Genomic DNA, 16,613 nt, shown 5'->3' on the forward strand with positions numbered 1-16,613 from the left:
TTAATGCACATTGAGTTGGAACGCGAGTGGCGCTGTGGGTTAAACCACAGAGCCTAGGACTTGCCAATCAGAAGGTTGGCGGTTCGAATCCCCGCGATCAGGTGAGCTCCCGTTACTCGGCCCCTGCTCCTGCCAACCTAGCAGTTCAAAAGCACGTTAAAGTGCAAGTAGATAAATAGCTACCACTCCGGCGGGAAGGTAAACGGCGTTTCCGTGTGCTGCTCTGGTTCGCCAGAAGCGGCTTAGTCATGCTGGCCACATGACTCGGAAGCTGTACGCCGGCTCCTTTGGCCAGTAAAGCGAGATGAGCGCCGCAACCCCAAAGTAGGTCACGACTGGACCTAATGGTCAGGGGTCCCTTTACCTTTACCTTTACTGTACATTAGCAGCTCAACTTACATTCCCCATAGCACACACAAAAACATCTGCTGCCTGATTAATCTGAGCATCTTTCTAGTCAGAAAGACATTTTGCCTATTAAAGTTTCCACCCTTGATTCAAACATAAAAGATCAATGTTGGCAGCCTCCTCTGTGCCCGAGGCAAGCGACTGTAGGCCCGAGTTGCTTCAACTTCCTTTTTTTAAAGAAAAAGAACTTTCGCTCGAAGCCCCACAGGAACAGCAGTTCCGGTGTGCAAATTTCATCTTTTTCTCACCCTCCCCCTTCTGCCCGGGGTCTGAGAGCATCAACTATACAGGAAAAGAATCAACACAAAGATATGCCACTGTCAAAGGAAGCCAACCTGAGTCCAAATGTGACCGCAGGATTATCTTGCTGGGACTTGGGGGAAAGGCAGACAGAGTGGCAGATCCTCGTCCGACTGTAGTGGCTACCAATTAGTTTCCAGGCCCAATTCAAAGTGGTGGTTTTGACCTATAAACCTTAAACGGCTCACAACCGCAATACCTCAAGGACTGCCTCTTTCTATATCAACCTACCCGGACCCTGAGATCATCTTCTGAGACCCTCCTTCGTGTGCCCCCTCCTCGATAGGTCAGGAAAGTGGCAACACGTGAACAGGGCCTTCTCTGCAGTGGCCCCCCGTCTGTGGAATGCTCTCCCTAGGGAAATTTGCTGGGCACCTTCATTATACACCTTTAGGTACCAGGCAAAAAAAGTTCCTTTTTAACCAGGCCTTTGGTTGATCTGTTTTACATCCTATACCTTTTTAAAATGTGGCTCTTTTCTGGGATGTGTGTGTGCTATTGAGTTGTTTTTATTCTGATTATATACTGTATGTTGTTATTTTTTTATGTGAACTGCCCTGAGACCTCCGGGTATAGGGCAGTATATAAACTCAATCTATCAATCAAAATAATAATAATTTAGCCTGGAGGCGAAGGGCTTTGTTGCAGCAATGGCTGAGAATGTCCCAAGTTCCATTTCCAGTATTTCCAGTTAGGGCTTGGAATGTTCCCAGTCTGAAACCGTGGAGAGTGGCTGCCAATCTGTGCAGGAAACTCTGAGTTATGTGGACCAACAGTCTAACTCTGTGTAAGGAAGCAGTGGCGTAGCGTGGGGGGTGCAGGGGGGGCCAGCCGCACCGGGCGCAACATTTGGGGGGGCGCGCTCGCACTCGCAGCTCTCTGCCCGTACCTGGCTCACTCACTCTCTCTCACAGTGCTGGCTGTGCGAATCCGATCCGAGCTGCCGGGTCGCCGCCCACTGTGGAGGGGGAGGGTGCCAGGCGTGCGTTGCTGTGCAGAGCGGAGCGGAGCGAGAGAGGGACTATCTGGGGGAGGGACAGTGCAGCGGCCGCCCAGCGCAGCGCTGAGCGCGGGAGAGAACCACACCCGACCAGCCCAGACAGCAGCAAGAAGAAGCTGGCAGCGGCGGCAGGTTAGGGGTTAGGGGCACAAATTACTTGCCTTGCCCCGGGTGCTGACTACCCACGCTACGCCACTGTAAGGAAGTGTTCTCAGTTCCTAGCCTAAGATGTGGTGAACAGGTCTTTCTCTGCATCCCACTCAAAATGGGAGTGTGGTCAGTGGTGGCTGGAGACAGGGTCTTCCCTGTGTTGTTGTTGTTGTTGTTGTTTAGTCGTGTCCGACTCTTCGTGACCCCCTGGACCAGAGCACGCCAGGCCCTCCTGTCTTCCGCGGCCTCCCGCAGTTTGGTCAAACTCATGCTGGTAGCTCTGAGAACACTGTCCAGCCATCTCGTCCTCAAAAGACCCTGATGTTGGGAAAGATGGAGGGCACAAGGAGAAGGGGAAGACAGAGGACGAGGTGGTTGGACAGTGTTCTTGAAGCTACTAACATGAGTTTGACCAAACTGCAGGAGGCAGTGGAAGACAGGAGTGCCTGGCGTGCTCTGGTCCATGGGGTCGCGAAGAGTCGGACATGACTAAACGACTAAACAACAACAACACAGAGAAGAATGACAAACCTAGACAGCATCTTAAAAAGCAGAGACATCACCTTGCCAACAAGGTCCGTATAGTTAAAGCGATGTTTTTCCCAGTAGTGATGTATGGAAATGAGAGCTGGACCATAAAAAACGCTGATCGCTGAAGAATTGATGCTTTAGAATTCTGGTGCTGGAGGAGACTCTTGAGAGTCCCATGGACTGCAAGAAGATCAAACTTATCCATTCTGAAGGAAATCAGCCCTGAGTGCTCACTGGAAGGACAGATCCTGAAGCTGAGGCTCCAATACTTTGGCCACCTCATGAGAAGAGAAGACTCCCTGGAAAAGACCCTGATGTTGGGAAAGATGGAGGGCACAAGGAGAAGGGGACGACAGAGGACGAGGTGGTTGGACAGTGTTCTTGAAGCTACCAGCATGAGTTTGACCAAACTGCGGGAGGCAGTGGAAGACAGGAGTGCCTGGTGTGCTCTGGTCCATGGGGTCACAAAGAGTCAGACACGACTAAACGACTAAAGAACAACAACAACAACAACAATTACTTCCCTTGATCTGGACACTAAACTTCTCTTGATGCAGCCAATAATAATAATAATAATAATAATAATAATAATAATAATAATAATAATTTATTTATATCCCACCCTCCTGCTGCATTACACTGCATGGGGGCCAAAAACACTCCTCCAGGCCATGGGTATAGCCGGGATTTTTGCTGAGGAGGTGCAGGACCTGGGGGGGGGGGACAGAACTGAGCCATCTGTGACTTGATTGGTATTTTTATTAATTTACTTGATTTACGGAGGGCAGCAGCCCCCCGGCTACGCCTATGCTCCAGGCTTTTCTACTGGGCCCTTGGGCTTTTCTGCAAGCCACACTCCTCTCCCCAGGCCACACACTTCACCAGCCCTGCTTTGCACCCTTCCTCGAGTGTTTTCACCTGGCTGGAATGTGCCCCTGAACTCTGACAACACCTCTTGCTCACCTGGAACAGGGGACAGAAGTGTGCAAATGTCTGCAGGAAGTAGCCAGCTACAGAAAGGTAAATTTCACATTCGTTGCTTTGCTCACCCCCCCCCCTTTTGCTTCTGGTCCTGCCCATTATTGGCATGTGGCCCCCAGAAGACTGCACGGAAGGGAATGAGGCCCTTGTATCGCATGTGAATCCAAGAACGACAAGCGCAACGCAAACGGGAGACAGGGCTCAGTGGCAGACTAGGGAAATAGCAGCATTTCCTAGAACAGATTGTGGGAAAATTCAGCCGTGCAGTATATCCTAAATCCGAAACACAAACACGTATTCGAACCCAAACAAAACTGAACATCCGAAGCTTCCGAGGGCCTCCGCACTCTGTGAGGCACAAATACCAGACCATCTGCTCAAGATGGTGTTTACACTTGCTTTGTTAAATACTCCTCCAATTAGCCACCAGCTATAAACAAAGCTAAGCACATGGCTCCTCCGAAACGCGGCAGCTGAACATCAGGCAGCAGAAGGAGAGGGAACCTCCAAAACTTGCCTGTAAGAAGAGACCAGTGGCCCATTTAGACCAGCAACCTGTTCTCACAGTGGCCAATCAGATGCCTGTGAGGAATCCCTAAGTAGGATTTGAACACGAGATTTGAACCCCTCCTGTGGTTTCTAGCAGCTGCTTATCAAAAGCATTCCTGCGTCAGACCATGGAGGCAGAACAGAGCCACCACCGCAGTGATCAATATCCCTCCCCTCTACGAATTTGTCTAATCCTCTTCTAAAGCCATCCAGCTTGGTGGCCATCACCACCTTCTGCAGTGGCAGCGAGTTCCACAGTGTAACTGTGATGAAGAACTTTCTTTCCTCTCTCCTGAACCTTTCAATGTTCACCTTCACCGGATCTCTCCGAGTTCTAGCATTCTAGAGGAGTTAACCTTTCGTATTTTGCTTTTCGAGAGTACTCTGCATTAGACTGCATTGACACGGCTCTAAGTATCCAAGCAGGTTTGCTAGGCAAGACGTTTGAAAAATATAATTTCCAATAATATAAGAATGCATTCTGAAGGCTGCAAAAAAATATTATTTGCTTTTTTGCTGTGTGTTTGGGTTGTTAAAAGCAGTGGGGCGTTACTGCTGGAACAGAAAGTCACTGCATGACTTGACAAAATAGGATGGGTTCAGTTAAAAGCCGTCTTTGAATAAGCTTTTAAAAATATGCTGTATGGGATGTTAAATGTTTATTTTTCCCCCTGTTGTGTTTTAGAATGTATTTATGTGTAAGTTCTTCAGTGTAAGATCTGTTGGGTGGCAAGTGACTAATAAGTCAAATAAATGAATAGTGTTATGAGGGAGAAAAGGACTTTTCTATCCACCTTCTCTGTGCCATGAATTATTTCATAAACTGTTATCGATCTTACTCACCTTTTCCCTTAACGAAAAAAGGCGTAATGGCATAATAACCTATCGGCTTCCTCTTCCATAGTTTCAAACCAAAATTAGCTGACCCTGCCCATCATTGGTTCGGTCACTACCTATGATTAGACTCCTGCTAACTGCAGTGGGCGGGACGCGGGTGGCGCTGTGGGTTAAACCACAGAGCCTAGGACTTGCCGATCAGAAGGTTGGAGGTTCAAATCCCAACGACAGGGTGAGCTCCCATTGCTCGATCCCTGCTCCTGCCAACCTAGCAGTTCGAAAGCACATCAAAGTGCAAGTAGATAAATAGGTACCTCTCCGGCGGGAAGGTAAACGGTGTTTCCGTGTGCTGCTCTGGTTCGCCAGAAGCGGCTTAGTCATGCTGGCCACATGACCCGGAAGCTGTTTGCCGGCTCCCTCGGCCAATAAAGCGAGATGAGTGCCACAACCCCAGAGTCGCCCACGTCTGGACCTAATGGTCAGGGGTCCCTTTATCTTTAACCGCAGTGGGCACCAGCCTCCACCGGCCCTGGCCCTATGACACAGGTACAGGTAGGCAGCGTCCAACCCGCAAACCACCCCAGTTGGTTCCACGTACCACGAGCAGCTGCAGCAGCAGCACCAGCAAAAGCAGCAGGGGTTGTTGCGTCGGTGGTTGCTGGCGCGTCGCAGTACTGTTGGAGAGGTCTCATGCTGGGACATTGGAAGGGGTCTCCCCGCGTACTCTGGCTCTGGGTACTAGGGAAGGAAGCAGAAGGAGGAGCGTGAGACGTCACATGGAACAAGCCTGTTTTCTCCTGCTCCTGAGGGTGGGGCTTGAACCGACAGATTCAAGTTACAAGATTCCAACTCAACATCGAGAAGAACCTTCTGGCAGTAAGAGCCATTCAAAGGTGGAACGGACTCCCTAATCTACTGGGAAGGGTTGTGGGAGCCCCCAGAACTGATTTTGTTTTGGGGAGGGGAGATTTGTGGGGTAAACATGGGGGTAGGATAAGGAGGGGAAGTGCAACTGTGCAAGCAGAAATTGTCCTGCACTTAGGTCATATTCACACCAAATGTTTAAAGCACTTTGTGGGAAGCCACAAGTGTTTAAAGTGGCTTAAAGTTTAAATACTGCTTTAAATGTATTCTTAGGGCCTGATTGTCCTAGGCAGTATGAGCCTAGATGAATCATTGGTCTGACTCCTGTAAATCTAGGTGGTAACAAATTCCTGCAAAACTTCACCAGAGCTGAATAGAATGGTACGTATGATAGCACTTAAATTCCACCTCTGGGGCTTTCTAAACTTACCATTCTTAGTGGCACAACCGCTGTTTGATCCAATGTTTTTGAGTGTGAATTTGTAGCTGACTGCCTGCACATTTGAGCACATGTTACTGCTATTAGAGGGCAAAGGGTTTTCCTTTCTACGGTAATGACGGGTTGTGCCCAAATTGGAGAAAATAAATAAATCTGTGGCTGTAGTCACATCACATCCCTTAGGTGCCTTTGTGTTCCTTCAGTCAGCAGAAGCCAAGAGTTTTTAACATGCACGTGGCGACAGCCCTTCTGCGGCTTTTCAAAATTTTATTCAGTGCCGAGTATTACGGAATTCTAATCTTGTGGGAGCACAGGAGATTAGAAGAGGAACTATGTGTTTGCCTGGCTATTGTGATGAAATGTTGTCTGCTGCTAATGTTTGCTGTCACGGGCAGCACTCTGACTCAGGACCCAAAGCTTGATCTACAGCATCTCTCCTCTGAATGGAGCCACAAACTCACAGCTCAGAGGGAAAGTGGTAGGAAACACATGCCTTCGAAACCACATCCACCAACCCCAACCCCCACTCTTCACAGGAAGTGGGACAATACTTGTACACATGCCATAAAAAATACTGAGCATCCATTCCTGTTCTTTCACAAAAGTCAGATTTTTTTAAATGGAAGAAGAAAACGCTCCCCCTGGTTATACTATTCTGGAGTACTAGCTGAATAATGACGTCACGTGGCAACATGCTAAACATTTCCCCCAAAACCGAGTCAGTGGCATGAATGCTCCCACTCAAATCAAGTTATGACATCAAGGTGCTACATAGCCAATCAGATTTGATTGTGTTCTGATGTCACCCGAGACTGTGTGACCAATTCAGGAAGCGATGTCTCACTCTTGAATATTTTTCACCCCCTTTCGATGCAACGAAGGGGTGAAAGAAACCTCTAGAAGGGCAGCCCTTCCCAAGGTTGTCAGATTAACCCCAAGCCTGACCTTCCTGTAAGACAAAACCAGCAGCTCACCTGCTTCCCCACTTCATAAACTGCTGGCATGGGCAGTTCTGCTCTGCCGTTCTGGCCCACCGTGGCTGTTTTTTCTGGCCAAGGGCTGGCCACACGTCCCGTTGACACTTGCCCTTCCTAGGGCCCCTGCGGTTTATGGGATGGCACCTGTCGGAAGAGAAAGGCAACACCCCATCAGTGTCATCACAATGCAGTTTCTTTGCTGAGTTGAACCTTGCATACCAGAAAAGGAAGTAGCATATTATCGTTTTTTAGTATCTCAACTTATCTCTAATGCCTGGGGTTTTTTAATTTTAAAACCACAACACACACACACACACACACACACACACTGAACCTCTGAAGCAAAGAGACTGATGATCCTGCTCATCACATGTAAAGAAGAGAAGAGAGAAAAAGAAAAGGTGCTAACATGTTGTCTAGTGTGCAATAACATGGATTCGGATGCTCACTGGAATGAACATGCTATTCAAAGTCACACTGCTAAACTACAACCTCACTTGGATATGCTTCCAATTCCCAATCTACTTCCTAATCCGTAAATGACACACGCCTACTATGTCTGCTCATGTATACAGTGGTGCCCCGCAAGACGAATGCCTCGGAAGACGAAAAACTCGCTAGACGAAGGAGTTTTTCGTTTTTTTAGCCGCTTCGCAAGACACATCTCCCTATGGGCTTGCTTCGCAAAACGAAGCTTGCCCTTCAAGCTCCGGGGATAGTGGGAAAGCGCAGCGCATCTTCCCCGCTGTCCCCGGACCTCTTTTGAAGCAAGGGGCGGCGGGGAGAAGATCGCTTCTCCCCGTTGCCAGCCCCGCAATCTCCGGGGACAGAGGGGAAGCAATCTTCTCCCCGCCGCCCCTTGCTTTAAACAGGTCCGGGGACGGACGGTCTCCATAGGAACGCATTGATAGATTTTCAATGCATTCCTATGGGAAACCGTGCTTCGCAAGACGAAAAACTCGCAAGAAGAAAAAACTTGCGGAACGAGGCACCACTGTATAAGTCTCCTTAGCTGAACTGGTGGGAAAGAATGTACACAACACAGTATTATTATTACATTCTGCTTATGTGTCATATCACAAATATGAGAAGCTGTACGCCGGCTCCCTCGGCCAATAAAGCGCCGCAACCCCAGAGTCGGTCACGACTGGACCTAATGGTCAGGGGTCCCTTTACCTTTTTACCAGAGAAGGCACCTGTATTTCGTCACAGAGGCATGGAACCTGTGGCACCTCCAGATGTTGTTGGACTCCAACACCAAACTGACTTTTGGCCAAGCTGGTTGGGGCGGACAGGAGTTCTAATCTAACCACACCTGGAAGGCCACAGGTGCCTCCATGATCCCTGGCTTACCATATTCACCATGGACAGTGTTCTTCTATCCTCTGGCGAACTTGATGAGCTTGCCTCCAAGTCTTAGTCCTACAGTAGTGTGGACATGTGAGTGTGGTGGTCCCCCACCCCACATTTTAGGTTGGAAGGAGGGCGCCATGACTGGCTTGGCACACTCCATGTCTTTCCTGGAAGAAAGGGAGGCGGGACATTTCAGTGGCTGATTCTCTGCAGAGGAACTTAGGAATGTAGCAAGTTACCTTACACGGAGACATACCATTGGCCCACCCAGCTCTGCATGATGTAAACCGAGTGGCAGAGGCTCTCCAGGGTATCAGACAAGGGTCCTTGCTAGCTTTGCCTGGAGAGATCAAACCTGCGACTTGCCTCTCCCCAGCCTTGGCCACTTGGAGGCAGGAACCCGGCAAGGCAACTGCGGTTGGCCAAGGCTGTTGGCCAACTCAGTACACAAGTTTCCCATGCCTGCCTATGCGCAAAAAGAAATAAAGCCACATCCGTGTCCTCTGCTCCATAAGTGGGGAAGCTCAAAACCTGATGGCAGACCCATGATAAAGCACATTGCACTAATGTTGTTGTTTAGTCATTTAGTCGTGTCGAACACTTCGTGACCCCATGGACCAGAGCACGCCAGGCACTTCTGTCTTCCACTGCCTCCTGCAATTTGGTCAAACTTATGTTGGTAGCTTCGAGAACACTGTCCAACCATCTCGTCCTCTGTCCTCCCCTTCTCCTTGTGCCCTCCATCTTTCCCAACATCAGGGTCTTCTCATGAGGCGGCCAAAGTATTGGAGCCTCAGCTTCACGATCTGTCCTTCCAGTGAGCACTCAGGGCTGATTTCCTTCAGAATGGAGAGGTTTGATCTTCTTGCAGTCCATGGGACTCTCAAGAGTCTCCTCCAACACCATAATTCAAAAGCATCAATTCTTCGGCGATCAGCCTTCTTTATAGTCCAGCTCTCACTTCCATACACTAATAGAAATAGGTAAATGCTCGCAGGCCCTTCATGTGTAACACTGGTACAACCTGAAAAGTGTGACAGCCTTACAGCAATGGAAGGGGACTCTTTCCCCTGCAAACATTCTTCATCGTCAAATAACCGTTGACCTGCAGGTGTGGAAGTCATCACAGAGAGATGCTTCTTAAAGCCTCAGATATGAAGCATTTTAACAGAAGCCATTCCAATGGAGTTTACGGTATACCAGAGCATCCTCACAGCAACCTTGGAAGGTAGGTTAGGGTGGTGTAGATGTTTGCTAAAAAATGAAGAAATGGGTGCATGAAGTTCTAGAGGTGTTAAGCACCCAACAAGAGCAGCAGTGTTGTGATTCAGACCAACACAGAACTGGAATAATAATCACGAAGGTATTTGGAGAAGTCACAAACCCTACATAACAGAATCAGGTTCCTACAAATTTAGCTCTCACTATTCATTGCAAAGGGACGCAGGTGGCGCTGTGGGTTAAAGCCTCAGCGCCTAGGACTTGCCGATCGAAAGGTCGGCGGTTCGAATCCCTGCGGCGGGGTGCGCTCCCGCTGCTCGGTCCCAGCGCCTGCCAACCTAGCAGTTCAAAAGCACCTCCGGGTGCAAGTAGATAAATAGGGACCGCTTACCAGCGGGAAGGTAAACAGCGTTTCCGTGTGCGGCTCTGGCTCTGGCTAGAGCAGCGATGTCACGCTGGCCACGTGACCCGGAAGTGTCTCTGGACAGCGCTGGCCCCTGGCCTCTTAAGTGAGATGGGCGCACAACCCCAGAGTCTGTCAAGACTGGCCCCTACGGGCAGGGGTACCTTTACCTTTACCTTTACTATTCATTGCAAAAAACTACTTGGGACGGGATGTTTCGCTAGCCATTTCAGCTGCCTCCTTCCCAGGAGCACAAATCTGTGGGCCTAAGCACCGATCGCGCAACCCGAGCAGCTCCATGGGCCGTTTGCACATCCGACGCCCTCTGCTGCAACTTTGCCGCATGACCTTGCGCCACAGAGAGTGGCGCAATTGCTGGATTGTGCATGCCGGAGCAGAATGTGTGTGGGACTAGGAACCGTGTCAGCAGCTGGGCAAGCCAGCCCCTGAGATGGCCAATTAAAAAAAGATAAAGAATGAAAACTTCCAAGTGGCTCGCTGCAGCTGCACACCACACAAGACAAGACAAGACGAATCAGTCGGCCACCAAAGAGGCTGGGGTCAATGTTGGTCCCTTTAACTCCCTTCCTGTCCCTGCGATACTGACAGATGGAGGCTCCACAGTTGCTGAGCATTTCATGCATGAGATATTTTATAAATATGCCTAAAGTTTTTGAGCACGGGTCCAAAAATGCAATGTGGGAAAGAAACAGGTTTGTCTGGAAACATGGGTTTGTCCACCAGTTGTCCGATTTAGAGGAAACATATAATTGTGCAGTTGGAAAGGACCTCCAAAGATCATCTAGTCCAACCCCCTGCAATGAAGCTTCCTGTGAAGTGTGTATGCCCTGGCAAGTCAAGCTACGTACAGAAAAGCCCTGAATCGGGGGGGGGGGGGGGAGGAGAGATCTATGGTCCTCCAGATGTACCTGGGCTACAAGGCTACAACTCCCATAATATCTGACCATTGGCCATGCTGGCTGGGGATGGTGGGAGCTAGAGTCCAGCAGAACCTGGAGGGCCAGAGGTTCTCCAAACTGGATGTAGCGCTGGGAATGGGGACCGTGCAGCACTCAAGATGTGGCTAGACTCCATCTCTATTCAGCTGCCGCCAGAATGGCCATTATGGTTAGGGATGACAGGAGATGGAATCCAGCAACCTCTGGAAGGTCACAGATTCCTCGCCCAAGCCCTAAATGGTCATAAAATCATAGAATCGAAGAGTTGGAAGGGACCCCGAGGGTCATCTAGTCCAACCCCCTGCAATCTCAGCTAAAGCACCCATGGCCAACAACCTCTGTTTAAAAAACCTCCAAGGTCCACCACGTCCCGAGGAAGATTGTTCCACTGTCAGAAATCTCTTCCTGTCGTTTAATCAGAATCTCCTTTCTTGTAACTTGAAGCCCTTGGTTTGAATCCTAGCCTCTGGAGCAGGAGAAAACCAGCTTGCTCCATCTTCCATGGGGCAGGCCTTGAGATATCTGAAGACAGAGAAAGGTTGTTTTCTGCTGCTCCAGAGAAGCAGACACGGAGCAATGGATCCAAACTACAAGAAAGAAGATTCCACCTAAACATTAGGAAGAACTTCCTGACAGTAAGAGCTGTTCGACAGTGGAATTTGCTGCCAAGGAGTGTGGTGGAGTCTCCTTCTTTGGAGGTCTTTAAGCAGAGGCTTGACAACCATATGTCAGGAGTGCTCTGATGGTGTTTCCTGCTTGGCAGGGGGTTGGACTCGATGGCCCTTGTGGTCTCTTCCAACTCTAGGATTCTATGATTCTATCTCCTCTCAGCTCCCTCAACTGTTCCTCATAAGGCTTGGTTTCCAGACCTTTCATTGTCTTAGTCCCTCTAGCTCAGTCTTACCTACCTCTGAAGGTGATGGACTCACTTTCACCAGAAGTTTTTAAGCAGAGGTTGAATGGCCATCTGCCAGGGATTCCTCAGCTGTGTTTCCTGGATTGCAGGGGGTTGGACTAGATGACCCTCGGGGTCCCTTCCAACTCTACCATTCTTTGATACCCTGACCAAAATCTCCCCCAGCATTTCACTTGGGCACCTGCTAGCCAATACCTTACGAGCTGGATACACTAGGCACTCTATTTCCCCCCCAATGTATTTTTATTAAAGATTTTCTTGATTTACAAAGGTATGTGCAATGTCTCTCTCTCGTATTTTTTCCCCACGTAACACATTTTTTTCTTTTTACAAATTGGTTTCATTTGTTGAGACATTAGGAAGAATAGGGGGGAAAAGGTGGAGGGGGGGAAAGATGAGTTAGGTTGGGGGGTGATGTTTCTATTTTACTTAATATATGTGGGGTTTTGTGTCAGCGTTGCTTGTGCAGGTTCTCTGCTGTTCGCTTGTGTTCCTTAGGTAGTGAGAGAGGTTGGGGTTGGCCAAGGGTGTGGCTGTTCATTTGTGGTTGGCTGTGGTGGTCTTTGTTTTCGTGTGTGAGTGGGGTGGGTGGGTGTTTTGGATCAGGTTAGCCAGATTGATTTGTATGCTGTTGGTGGATTTTTGTCATTGTCTTGTTGGGCTGTGTATGTGATAAAGGGGAGCCATACCGGGGTGAAGGCGTCTTCTTCTATTTGTCCCCGTGTCAGTTTCAATTTATTGGTTAATTTTTCTAGCAAGGCTGTTTCCCATACTGTTTGGTACCATTGGTCCATGCTTACTGTTGACAGGTCTCTCCAGTGTCTGGTTATGATGTTTCTGGCTGCTGAAAGTAGGTGGGTTATGAGTTCTTTGTGGTGTAAGTGGGCATTGTTGTCTTGGAAGATGTTTAGTAGGGCCATTTCTGGGGTGATTTCTAATACTTGCTCGCTATTTTACATATTTCTCATATGACTGTTGTCCAGAATAGTTGGATTTTGGGATACTCCCACCACATGTGGAGGTATGTGACTAGGCACTCTATTTGAGATTTTAAGAGACAGGGACCTGTCCTGCCACTGAGCCATGGCCCTGGTATGAACAGCTGGCTGTGGAGCATTTCCCAGCTCTACTGCATTTGCACATGGGACCGGGAGAGAGAAATGAACCGCTTTCCTTCAGTTTCAATGCTAGCCTTCTTGCCACTGCCTCTCCCTTTCATGCAAACCATCTTAAAGCAGCCAGAGCCACCGCGACACAGAAACTCCAAAGCTGAGTCTAGACTCTCTTACTTACACAATGCAGCACAGGCTGGGGGCATCAAACACGGGACATGCCTGGTGTTCTGCTCCTTCCTCAACATCCTGCCAGTAACCTCGGCACAGAAGTCAATCGCCACCTTCAAATATTTGAAGGTTCTGCCCAGGCCTTGCCAGCACCTTGGAAGGTGCTGGACTCTCCTTCCTTGGAGGTTTTCAAGCAGAGGTTTGGTGGCCATCTGCCAGGGGTTCCTGAGCTGCAGTTCCTGCACTGCAGAGGGTTGTATTGGGTCACCCCCGGGGGTCCCTTCCAACTCTACAATTCTATCATTCCATCTCCCTCCCCACCAAACCTTTGCCAAGAAATTCCAAATCCCCCTGTTGACATTTATTAAAATCGAGCCACTCTTGTCATTTTGCACCACCTGCAGGATGTTCCCCTTGTCTTTTGAAAGTTATTGATTTATTAAAGTTGTAACTTCCTGCCCAGGGTGGCATCAAGGGCTGAAACTGCATCAAAGACAGCACATGCTGATAAAACTGGTTTTAGATTTACAAAGAAATAAATAAAATAGGGATGATCACTTCTTAGGCCATGCTAATTTTAATACAGAAGAAGCATATTCTTTTCTTTAATTCATCGATGTGAAACTTTAAGCAATTATAGTGTAAATCATGCAAGTTCTAGAATTACTATAAATATGAAAAATGCAAGAAGATTCAATCACTGTATAGAATGGGAGGGGGGAACAAAACTCATTTCTTATTTCTATAGCATATTGATAAATAAACTGCAACAGACAAAAGGGTGGTCCTTCTTGAATTCATGTACATGGTATTAGCTTAGTGTTTGGATTGTTATGAAAAATGCTGTTTTCAACATTGTATTTGGAATATGCATGTCTTTTTCCATTGTATATAAAGTATTGCTTAAAAGTGATATAAATGACCAAAGTTTTCTTTTTTAAAAAGACAGCACATGCTTTTGTGTTAATGCTCTCCTTATTCCATAAACTGTTACCCAAAGCAGTATCAAGAACTTTTCCACTGCTCCCATGATTGGTGGCTAAGGTGTTCAGTTTATACCTATGAATTCCACCACCACCCCATCAAAAAATTGTTGTATCCTCACCAAACATCTCCTCTAGGCACCCCGGCCCTGCAGCTCAGGGCATCAGACAAATGTCTTTTTCACCAAATTTGCACTATGGGTCAACGATACTGACCCCGCCTCGCAGGGCTGTCGCATGAGGTAATAACATTGCCAAAGCACTGAAAGGTGCTCGATAAAACTACAATGACGAATGCAAAACGGCTGTTGGCAAAAACAAGACACGCTTCCGCTTGGACCCCACCTTATGGTAAACCTTATCTATTCATGGCATCGGCTTCTGAGAACAGGGCTGTTTAAGGGAACGACTCTCAGCTGGATGAGAAAACTTCAATGCAGAATAAATGAAGGGGAAAAAATACCCGTGCCACCAAATGTTAGGATAAAAAGGCTTAGCTTGGAATCCTGTTATGCAATTCTGTTAACATCTGCCAAGCTGACGACAAACTCTGTGGATTCCCTCTGCGGCTACGTTAATATCAAAACCAGACACATGCTCCTATGAATCCCAGGTGCTTGCCTCACAGAATGTATTAACACCACACAGCGAGAAGCCGGAAACCAGGCCAATTCAGCAAGCACAAGGATGTGAGCTGGGAGAAAATGGGGGGGGGGGGGGGTTAGCCAGAAGAAACAGATGACGGCAATTAGAAATCCAATTGGGATTTTAAAAAAAAATAAAATAAAAACTAGCAGAGCTGTAAAAGTCTGGGATCATCTCCCTGGAACAGCTGTGGAATAAAGAACCTCAATGCACCGAAGACAGCTATAGGAGCCTTTACAGAGAATATCTTGCCATTTCTATTCCGACGATGCCCATTCCAGTTACAACTGCAAGGAAACCCTTGCCAGGATGCAACAGGGTTTTCTGGGATTTTTCCAGCCCTGGAAAATGGAACAACGCTCTGGAACAGCCATTCCCAGCTTGTAGCTAGTGTCACGCTGCGTACGGGCTCTGCCGACGCAGCTTGCGGCTTCTACGTGAAACCTTATTTCCTGCGCTTGTGTTGCCCTGCGAGAAATCAAAGAGGGGAAGAGAAAGCCCTGAACGATGTCTCTGCACCTTCTGACTTGCCAACAGCTTTCCCAGCCTGTTGCAACCGGCAAGAGGCCACCTGAGATTCTCTCCTGTGTGAGAGTTTGCCAAGGGAGTGAAAGCCCTTTGTGCCTTTGGCTGTCCGAGGCAGGAAGATGCAAGGATAAGACACAAGGGGGAGGAAATGGAGTTGAGAGAGAAAGACAGGGAGAGGAGGCTGGAGGGAGAAAAAAAGGGGAGATGGGGAGGATTGCGCAATGGCATCGCAGAAACCTGTTGCATGGAGGAAGTGTTGAAACTGCATTGGAGGCTGATGCGTCTGCATGCGAGAGAGGAACCTGCTTGTACTTCCTGGCCTAACCTGTGTTGACCTTCCTGCAGGTGCAAGACTGACCGATATACTCCTGGGTTGCTAACCTCATTTCCTACCACCTCCTTTTTCATTCCTACCTTGGGAGATGAGACATAATTTGTGTGTCTCTCCTGAAGAGATGCATAGCTCAAGCTGACTCCACCTTAGGGAACTTTCCCAACCCACATGCATTTCCTGTAATAAACATGGCTTTCTCATTCTCATGTCCAAAGTCTGTTTTGGGGGCCTAATCTGGCCCTTTGGTCGGACCCCACGGCCCTTCACTTCATCAAATCCGACCCTCATTGAAAAAAGTTTGAACACCACTGTCCTAAACTCAAGAGTTTCTATGTGATTGAAAAGTGTGCCCCTCCAGCAGAGATTTAAGTTCCATTTTCTGCCAAGCATTTAAACACCAACCCCCCCAAAGTGGGGGGGGGGGATGAAACTCAGATGGGCTGCAGAACACAGAAAAATAAAGGGGGTAAAGAGAGAACGGTGTGTACAAAAAGTACACACTGGACAAAAAAAATGGCAGCAACAATGCTTTAGTGTAGTGGTGCAACCCGGCTGAACTAAAGCATGGCTAAGCAAACTAAGGCCTGGGGGCCGGATCCAGCCCAATCGCCTTCTAAATCCGGCCTGTGGATGGTCCAGGAATCAGCATGTTTTTACATGAGTAGAATGTGTCCTTTTATTTAAAATGCATCTCTGGGTTATTTGTGGGGCATAGGAATTCGTTCACCCGCCCCCCCCAAAAATAGTCTGGCCCTCCACCAAGTCTGAGGGACAGTGGACCGCCCCCCTGCTGAAAAAGTTTGCTGACCCCTGAACTGAAGCGTAAAATGCAAGAATGACCCTTAAGAGTCATTCATTCTCCAGGCCTGGGTTTTTCCAATCGATGGGCAGCCAGTGGCCCAGGCGGGGAGAATTTATTGCAGGCTTGGAGAGGAGATGGACGTCCTGGGAC

General features: G+C 48.4%; 1 protein-coding gene and 1 long non-coding RNA gene across 4 annotated transcripts in view; both read right to left on the bottom strand.

Moving 5' to 3' along the window:
- Positions 1-16,613, bottom strand: part of RGS19 (regulator of G protein signaling 19) — a 58,715-nt gene that overhangs the window by 10,918 nt on the left and 31,184 nt on the right. For all 3 annotated transcript variants that reach the window (XM_079980007.1, XM_079980006.1, XM_079980008.1), the window contains exons 2-3: positions 7,034-7,180; positions 5,355-5,494 (exon numbers count right to left, since the gene is read on the bottom strand). In XM_079980007.1, the coding sequence (XP_079836133.1) occupies positions 5,355-5,494; positions 7,034-7,063 (170 nt within the window). In that variant the 5' untranslated portion in view covers positions 7,064-7,180. The remainder of the gene's footprint in view (positions 1-5,354; positions 5,495-7,033; positions 7,181-16,613) is intronic.
- LOC307218426 lies at positions 1,391-2,154 on the bottom strand. Its single transcript, XR_013839963.1, has 2 exons — positions 1,900-2,154; positions 1,391-1,489 (listed from the first exon to the last, which is right to left on the bottom strand). It is a non-coding gene; the product is annotated as an uncharacterized lncRNA (long non-coding RNA).

Source organism: Podarcis cretensis (assembly GCF_951804945.1).
Source record: "Podarcis cretensis genome assembly, chromosome: 6".
Lineage (NCBI taxonomy): Eukaryota > Metazoa > Chordata > Lepidosauria > Squamata > Lacertidae > Podarcis > Podarcis cretensis.